General features: G+C 34.3%; 1 protein-coding gene across 1 annotated transcript; it reads left to right on the forward strand.

The window, feature by feature from the left end:
- The first annotated feature begins 1,454 nt into the window (after window positions 1-1,454).
- LOC115979711 (subtilisin-like protease SBT4.15) lies at window positions 1,455-6,603 on the forward strand. Its single transcript, XM_031101781.1, has 11 exons — window positions 1,455-1,553; window positions 1,659-1,747; window positions 1,979-2,076; window positions 2,187-2,330; window positions 2,521-2,626; window positions 2,933-3,440; window positions 3,889-3,989; window positions 4,105-4,323; window positions 4,816-4,927; window positions 5,029-5,242; window positions 5,898-6,603. The coding sequence occupies exons 1-11, from the start codon at window positions 1,464-1,466 to the stop codon at window positions 6,446-6,448; spliced, it is 2,232 nt and encodes a 743-aa protein (XP_030957641.1). The 5' UTR covers window positions 1,455-1,463; the 3' UTR covers window positions 6,449-6,603.
- Window positions 6,604-9,255: the final 2,652 nt, after the last annotated feature.

A 9,255-nucleotide genomic window follows, 5' to 3' on the forward strand; every position in this document is an offset into this window, starting at 1 on the left:
TTGAACCCCAACCCTTGTCCCCCACACCACACCCTACAAATACTTATACTTGTGGAGTGACCATCGCACCAAAGGTGTGCGGCGGTAAAAATAAAAAAAAAAATAAAAAAAGTAAGTCTTAACATGTCTAAAAATATACAAGTCAATTTAACAATAAAAAATTTACTTATGGTATACATTAAATATTCTTTAATTTAATGAACTATGTATGATATAAGAATATATACTTATAGGAAATAAAAATATATTAGTCAACTATATAAATGTATTACATGTTTTTAGTAAAAATCTAGAGTGTCATTATTGAAATTTGTGCTCAAATTTTTTCTAAACCAAAAATACAAGGGAGAGGGAGGATTTCAAAGTCAAGCCCCCCGCCTCCCTCCCTACGCCCCTGAATATGGCTTGATATAATTTTTTTTTTTTTGGGGGGGGGGGGGGGGGGGGGGGGGGTGTGTAAGTAGGGAAATGTACATAGTACACTAGGTCCTTATTTTATTTTATTTATTATCTTCTTCTAAATTACTTTGTGTGCATGCATTGTCTTTCCACAATATATATAGATTTTCACAACTCAAAAGTCCAATTAACAATTACAACAACATTAATACCAAATAAATAAATAAATAAATAAAAATTAGAATCTAAATAAATAAATAAAAACTAGAATCTAAAAAATAGGAGTAAGGCACTAAGGCTGCCTAATCGCTTCTCTCAAATTTTGTAAAAATAAAAGTTAAGTAAAATTTAAGTTGTGGTATGCCTTTGTATTAGAACATCTTTTCCTTTCCCTTGTATGTGTTTGTTTCTAAAAAAAAAAAAAAGTAAAATTTTTATGTAATGGGTACAAACTTGATATTGGTATGATATCTAAAGGAAAATTATCAAGATTCCATAAATAAATAAATAAATTACAAAAGAATGGTGGTGTCGGTTTGGATGGAGGGGAAGGGAGGGGCCTACAGAAGTTTAATTAAGTAATCACATGAGAGACACATGATCTGCTAGTGTGATACACCTGTCTTCACGTTGACTAAATTAGACTAGGTGTAAATAAAGTTGTTAAATTTATATTTCAGCCCCCTAATAACAAACGGCTAATTTAGGTGTTAGTTTAAAAACTAAATTTAGTTATTACTACTTATATATGTGACGGACACTTAATTTATACATTTCTTTTTTAATTTTGAGGAATTGTGCATTGTTTACTTAATTCAATAGAGAAGGGACTTCTCTGAGATAAATTTAACAGGTGGACAAGCTAATTATAATGAAGTTACGCCTAAACACCTCTTCCTGGAATAGGTTTATGCAATAATCTAACTTTAAATTGGAAAAAGTCAAAGTCTACATTTTAGTTACACATGAGAAAAACTAGGGATGTTTAAAGAAAAAAATCTGACTATAAATATAGGAACAAGAGAGAAAGCCTGAGAAGTATCCATACAACGAAGGAATAAAAAATGGTTCCAATTCGTATGCTCACCCTCTTCCTTCTGGCTACGCAGCTTTATTGGTCATTCACTCATGGTTCTAGTGACCAAGTTAGAAAGGTGAATATATTTTTATAATTTGTATGAACACAGTTATTAAGTGTATTATTTAAATTTTATAATTTCCATTCACTAATCATAAATTTATTTTTTATTATCACATAGGCGTACATTGTGTATTTGGGAGAGGCACCGCCGTTAAGAAGCAATGCTGTTGTTCATCAACACAACTTACTTTCTTCAGTAATTAAAGAGTAAGTTGGATGACAAAGTAGGGTTAGCTCATACATGGATCAACGATTTGGTGGTGGGGGAGGGTTCCATAATGGTTAGCAACAAATCAATATGTATAGCATTAGGATATTCTATGCATATAAAATTAGTTTTTAGGATATAATTCATACATGATATGACCTCACAGCTAGAATGCAACAAATTATAACATTTGCTAGACAATTAAACCATCAAGTACTTTCATTTTTCAGTGAGAGTATTGCCCAACAAGCTAGAATACATAGCTACACCAAGAGTTTTAATGCATTTGCAGCAAACCTATTGCCAAATGAAGTTCAAAAACTTAAAGGTGCACACTAAAAACATCATGTTACACAACATTTTCTTTCTTTCTTTATCTTTTTTGCTCTTAGGGTGGTTGTCTTATGTAATTTATATATGTATATGCATCCTCTACAGAGAACGAAAATGTGGTGTCAGTATTTCCTAGCAAAGTACGAAAACTTCATACAACAAGATCATGGGATTACTTAAGAATGCCTCTCTCAATAAAGAGAAATCTTCAAATTGAAAGTAATATTATTGTTGGAGTATTAGATACAGGTAATAAATTAAGACTTCTCAAAGAGTTTTGACTTTCTCTTTGTTACATGGAAAAATTTTGTTAACTTTCTTAATCTTTCCTTTTTCCTCCCCTTATTTTTTAGCAATTTATATGGATGCTAAAGAGCTTTGACTTTCTCCTTGTTACATGGGGAAATTTTGATAACTTTCTTAATCTTTCCTTTTTTAGGAGTTTATATGGGTGCTCCAAGTTTTAATGACAAAGGAGTAGGACCTCCTCCATCAAAATGGAAGGGTAGATGCCAAGTAGTAGGCAAGTTTACCGGCTGCAACAAGTAAACAATCTCAATCTCTCTCCTTGATTGTGACCAACCACAAAATATTAAGCCTAGCAACACAATATTTGAATTTGCAACCTTCTTTTTCACAATAGTTAATACAATGGTGCAAAATAAAAAGTATGTTTAGTGGATTCTAAATGAGAGTGACATTATTCCAATCATAACAAATCTTATCAACAATTATAAAAAGAAAATATTGTGTTTTTAACATTACTCAAGATGAAAATTAATTTTAAATACTACTTTTCTACATGCACGGATCTCTCATTTAATTTCCAAGCTATTCACCCTTTTATGCAGCAAGGTAATAGGTGCAACTTTCTACAACAACGACCCCAAATTTCCCCAAAGAAAGCCATCCCCACTAGATGTTGACGGCCACGGCTCTCACACTTCATCCACCATAGCAGGTGCCACAGTAGCAGGCGCAAGCTTGTACGGTTTAGGCAAAGGCACAGCTCGAGGTGGGGTTCCATCAGCACGCATTGCAATGTACAAGGTGTGTTGGCCCGAAGGTTGCAGTGATATAGACCTTCTGGCTGGATTGGATGATGCCATTGATGACGGAATTGACGTGCTATCAATATCTATCGGTGAGGGTTCAAGTGGCTTCTTTGACGATCCCATTGCGATCGGTGCCTTTCATGCAATGAAGAAGGGGATTTTCACAGCATGTTCAGCGGGAAATAGCGGCCCATATGTGTATACAGTGCAGAACACAGCTCCTTGGATAATGACTGTTGGTGCTGCTAGCATGGATATGGAGTTTAGGACTCCGATTAAACTTGGAAATGGCAAGGAAAATGCTGTAAGTTGCCTCTTTCTTTTTGGGACGGTGTACAAAGTTTTGCTACCGTTGAAATTTTAAATGATATAGCACTAGATTTATAATATTTAATCTAACCAAAAATATGAAAATATTTCAAAATGGAGATGATCCTAAAGCAACTTGGGTCATCAAATATGATAGCCTTGCTTAGTAAAGGAGTGCTTCCATCAAGGAAAATGATTATTTTCCATTTCACATGAAACAGATGGAATTCATTTCATAGTTAAGATTTTAATTTTTTTGATCTAACCATGTGTAGAGTGTTACAATATTAAGATCTCAAATGGGGATGATCCTATATAAAACAACTTGTCTCATTTAGAGTGTCACAATATTTAGTAAAGGAGTGCTTCCATTTAGGAACATGATGCCTTTTCATTTCACTTGATCATAATCACATTACATTTACTAGTGCATTGAATAACAGGGACTCTCCATCAACACATTTACACCAAATAAGAAGATGTACCCTCTAACCAGCGCGGCAATAGCAGCCAATAGTACTTTATCGCCAGGTTCATCTCCCTGGTAATTAAAGAGCATTTTCTATTTCATGATTTATACTGTAATTGAAGATCACCTAACCTAATATATATTTAGAATATTAATATTAGTAGCACTAATCAATTAAAAAATTGGGTAGGTATTGTGATCAAGGGAAGCTAGACCAGAAAAAAGTCAATGGAAAGATTGTGGTATGCAAAGAAGCAGCAAATGAAACTTACATCAAGTCTTTGGGTGGGATCGGGGTGTTGATATCTGTCATAGGGAAGATAGATACGAGCTTTACAACTATCATCCCTGAAGCCATTATTGATTTTAGTTTTGGTAACACAACTCTTACATATGTCAACTCAACCAAGTAAGTAAGAGGAATCAAATTCGTTATATAAAATGCCCCCCCCCCCCCCCATATTGGGCTAGGAGAGTTGTCATTGATTAGATTTTTCCTTTTTGTTGTGACCAAATTAAAATATAATCTAGGCTCGTACTAATATAGAGTTAGCATAGCTTTTACTTTTATATATACCTTATTTACAATTCATTATAACATACAATTCTTCTATAAATTAAAAAATGCATGCTTGTTAACATTTGTCATAATCTTTGTCACCCAACTTTATGTCAGAATCTTTGTCAACCATTTAGTTTTATGTCAGTACTTTGTTAGCTTTATAGGCTTTAAGGTCAGCTTTATACAATTTTTCTCCATTTATCCAATTTTTTTAGTTTAGTGTGACCCACATTATTTTAACCTTAACAAGCACCGTATAGTGCTTGTTAACATTTGCCATAAATTACTTGATATATTAAACTTTCTTTACGGATTTGTTTTCACTGGTAAAATATTCAGAGTCCCTCAGGCTATCATATACAAGTCCAAAAGAGTTCCCAATGCTGCTGCACCCTTTGTGGCTTCCTTTTCATCTCGAGGTCCGACCATACTCACTAGCACAATACTTAAGGTAACCCTTTGCAATGATTGCCATTCTAGGCATAAATTTTTATACTCTTTTTCTTAGCATATATAATAGTATGATGGTTTTAAATTATGTTTGATTTGCAGCCGGATATAGTGGCACCTGGGATAGATATACTTGCTGCTTACTCTAAACTTGCATCATTGACTGGAAGTCCTGATGACAATCGGTTTGATGTATATAATATAATCTCTGGAACTTCAATGTCTTGCCCTCATGTGGCTGCTGCCGCTGCCTATGTCAAATCATTCCACCCTGATTGGTCTCCTTCTGCAATCAAATCGGCCCTAATGACAACTGGTTAGTTCCCTTAAATTCTCCCATTTTAACTCATGATGTGTTAAAGATTAGTGCCATTTTACAAGAACCACCATTTGAATGGTGTCAATTAGAGGTTGTTAGTGTTTATTTCAAATTCTCCAAGGCCATCTTATTCCTCATGGTTTACCAGCAACGTGGTTAATATGCCAATTGGTTTAGACTAAATATTATCCATGTTAATATGTATCCAATGTCACATGACAATCTGTAAACTATTTGATTCAAAAATAAAATCTTAACTACGAAACAAAATTTCTCCATGATTAATGGAGAGGGTTATTTTCTAATAAGAAATGTTTGACATTTATTTTATGAGTAATATTAGAGATATTACAAATTTTATTACATAACCCTTACAAACCGAAGTGTCATTATTCACAAAAAAAGTAATTTAAATATTTATTTATTAGTTATTGAAGTTGCACCAATGAAATTCATATTGTCACTTTAGTTTGTAAACCTCTGGAAGTAAAATTTGTAATAATCTTAACATTTTTGTCTTCCTTCTATATAAACACATTGATCAAGATATCATCTCATATTCCCTAAAATAACTTTTATATTATGAAAAAAAAGAAAAAGGAAATTAGTCTTTTTGAGTGTTTTATAACTTATCTTTTTGATTGATGATCAGCAACTGAAATGAAAGTCAAGGATGGCCTTGCTGAATTAGCCTATGGTGCTGGCCAAATTGACCCGACTAACGCACTGCGGCCTGGTTTGATCTATGACTTGTCAACGTTGGACTACATCAGCTTCCTATGTAATGAGGGCTACACTGGGACAAATCTAAATTTGTTCACTGAAGATAAAACCAATTGCTCAAGTGTCCCTAAATTTGGAGGATATGATTCCCTAAATTACCCAACATTGTATTATCAGTATGATGACCCTAACTCTACTATATCAGCCATCTATTATAGGACAGTTACAAATGTGGGCTTTAGAAATTCTACATACAAGGCAACTGTCACGGCACCGAAGAATCTCACGGTCACTATTGTTCCAAACAAACTATCTTTTACTCAGTTGCACCAGAAAAAATCTTTCAAGGTTACGCTAAAGGCGCCACCACAATTCCTCCAAACTTTCCAATATACCCATCGATCAGCATCATTGGAATGGAGTGATGGTACACATAGAGTTAAGAGTCCCATATTGATTTCGCTATCTCTACCACGATAGATGTAGGTGAAATTTCTTAGGCCTAATGTCTAATGATGTAGGTGTTCTGCTTCTGCCCCCCACCACCAACCCCCCCCTAAATGCATTTGTTATTTGTTATTCGATGGTTTTTATTTCAATGAAAAAGAAATAAACATACAAGTATTTGTTGTTTACCATTTTGTTGTGAATATAAACTAATTGATCGAAGAAACTAAATGAAATGGCCAAAAATATGTCATTGATGATGACCCTGACCTTATTTAAAATTTCATCCCAATAGAGCAATTTAGATTGTCATACTAGCATGACAACTCCCATCTTTACCTTACTTACATAGCTGATCGCATAAGTTTGGCACAAATCACCTTTAACTTGGCCGCTTAGTGCATAAAACTTGAAGATCAAGTCTAGATGAGCAAAGCAATCCCCTTGTGTGATCCCATAATTATGAACATGTGAATCTTTCTTGGTTATAGGCACGTGATTGTTACTTTGATCTTGAAATTTCCTTCAACCTCAACTTCTATCAAGTTAGTGTCATGAAGCCTTGTGATTGCAACACTTGGTATTATTTGATATACACCCTTCAATAACATTAAAAGACATCACCATTGTTCGCATATCAAAATGCACTCATCCACATACTCTCTCTCTCTGAATCGGGTCGGTGACTGGTTTCCCATCTTCTCTTTTTCTTACCCAATTTTCATAGTCTGCCAGCTCTGCCTCAGGCTTGAACTCAATATAATTTCATTTAGTTTTGTTGGACTAAATGTATTTGTTTCCTATGTTGAGGCTCTTTTGTTACTGTTAATGTGCATTTCTAACAGTTACCATGTTGTATTTTTTAAATTTGTATATATCTGCCTTTATCCCATAACATGTACCACAAACTATATGATACATGATAAAAAACATATAATTCATTGACCAAACATCCATTTAGCAAAAAACAAAATAGGAAATCCAGAAAAAATCTATGATCATATAGGCAATCCAATTATTTCAGCAATAAAAATATTCACTCACCTAAAACCAATTCGAAAACCTTTTTCAAAACCCAAGCCTGTTCTTTTATTCAATGTCATAAATTGGGATGCAAGGCTTGAAAGCTATAAGAGAGCAAGGAAAAAAGGTTGAGTGTTATTTCTGTTATGAAGAGTTTATTACAATCATATTACACTTTTAAGCTAAGCTGCTTGAGTAACAGACAGTTTGTTAGGCTTAACCATTTATACTCACTACCTAACTCTAAAAATCAGTCAGATGCTAGACATAGTGCTAGATATAATGAGAACACGCCTAATTAACCATAGCAGCAGCTGGTAAGGCAATAACTTTTGCAAATCTGCCAGCCATTTTTTGAAAACCAATTAGTCCACAAAAGAATGATACCTAAAATCAAGTAATTTACAATATAAATGTCTAAAAACCTAAGAATAAGTTTATCAAAAAGAAAAATAAAATAAGGACCACAAAAACAAATACCCAATTGAAATTAGAAGGAAAAGTTTCATGTACCTAGCATATATCTTATCAGTCACAAGTTCATGTTGTCTTTCCCACATTGCCTCTTGCATTTGCACATCCTTCTCAAAACTCACTCTAAACTTGAAACAGAAGAAACTTTTCAAAATTATTGCAGTCAAGCCAATAACAATTGTTTTGTGGAAAAAAAATAGCAAAAAAAATGTTAAACACTATGCTGGAACGGAACGAAATTCAAAACATTGTGCTGGATAATCAACCACTAATGGCTAACCTAGGCACTTTCTAAAGGGTAAGGGAGAGAATAATTTATTCAATTCAAAAACATATCAACACAAAAACCATCACCTATCCATGTATCTATACATTTAAGATTACAAAATTTGTCCAGTGAGAGAGAGTATAAACTTTGAGAAGAAGATATCTCACATTTATATTATAGGGAACTTGCATTTTTATTTTTCATTATGTGGTAAAGAAAGTACTAAGAAGAGCACTGGGATTAAAAAAAAAAGGACTATTAACCACTATGATTAGTGCTATATGTAACATTGATGCATTGATTAATTCCAATGATGAGATTGGGGTGTGGAGATTAACGGGATTCTATGGCAACCTTGAAACACATAAGAGAATATAGTCATGGGAGCTGTTAAAATGTCTAGGGGGCAACAGATTGACAAACCATAGGTGTGCATAGGAGATTTCAATGAAATTCTAAGTGTCAATGAGAAGGAAGGGGGAGGGGGGGGGGGTTGGACCAGTTTAGTAGACAAATTACGAATTTTAGAAATTGTTTAGAAAATGTGGGGCTGAGAGACTTGGGCTATACAGGATCTTGGTTTACTTAAGCCGTGGACAGGAGGGATAATGGATGCATTAAAGAAACAATTGATAGAGCTCTAGTCACAACGGAGTGGCGAAGGAAGTTGCCTAGAGCAAGGCTGTTTCATCTAGCAAATTTGGCCTCTGACCACTGTCTTATTGTTGAGATTAGACCAGCCCACACAAAAAACTAAAGGAAGTGCCAAACTTTTTTTATTTAAATCTATGTGGATTAAACATGATCAGAGCGAGGAGGTTGTAAAGGAGGAATGGGAAGGGGGGATGCACATGGGAGGGGCAAATCCAATTGAAGGTTGTTTGGAGAATTGCAGGGCTGCCTTAACAAGATGGAACTCACGGGTCTTTGGACACATGGGGCAGAACATATAATGTATGCAAAAGGAATTGCAAACACTGGAGGCACATGTTGTTGGTCTCTCAAACCAAGAGCAGATAGGAGAGACAAGAAAATAATTGAACCAATTGAAATTATATGTGATGGAGGAAGATAT

Source organism: Quercus lobata, chromosome 1, assembly GCF_001633185.2.
Source record: "Quercus lobata isolate SW786 chromosome 1, ValleyOak3.0 Primary Assembly, whole genome shotgun sequence".
Lineage (NCBI taxonomy): Eukaryota > Viridiplantae > Streptophyta > Magnoliopsida > Fagales > Fagaceae > Quercus > Quercus lobata.

What these genes read in the sequence shown, in the direction of transcription:
- LOC115979711 (XM_031101781.1), top strand. Translation starts at nt 1,464, where the DNA reads ATGGTTCCAATTCGTATGCTCACCCTCTTCCTTCTGGCTACGCAGCTT. An exon ending in TCACTAGCACAATACTTAAG is followed by an intron (nt 4,928 to 5,028) that starts GTAACCCTTTGC and finishes TTTGATTTGCAG; the next exon opens with CCGGATATAGTGGCACCTGG. An exon ending in ATCGGCCCTAATGACAACTG is followed by an intron (nt 5,243 to 5,897) that starts GTTAGTTCCCTT and finishes ATTGATGATCAG; the next exon opens with CAACTGAAATGAAAGTCAAG.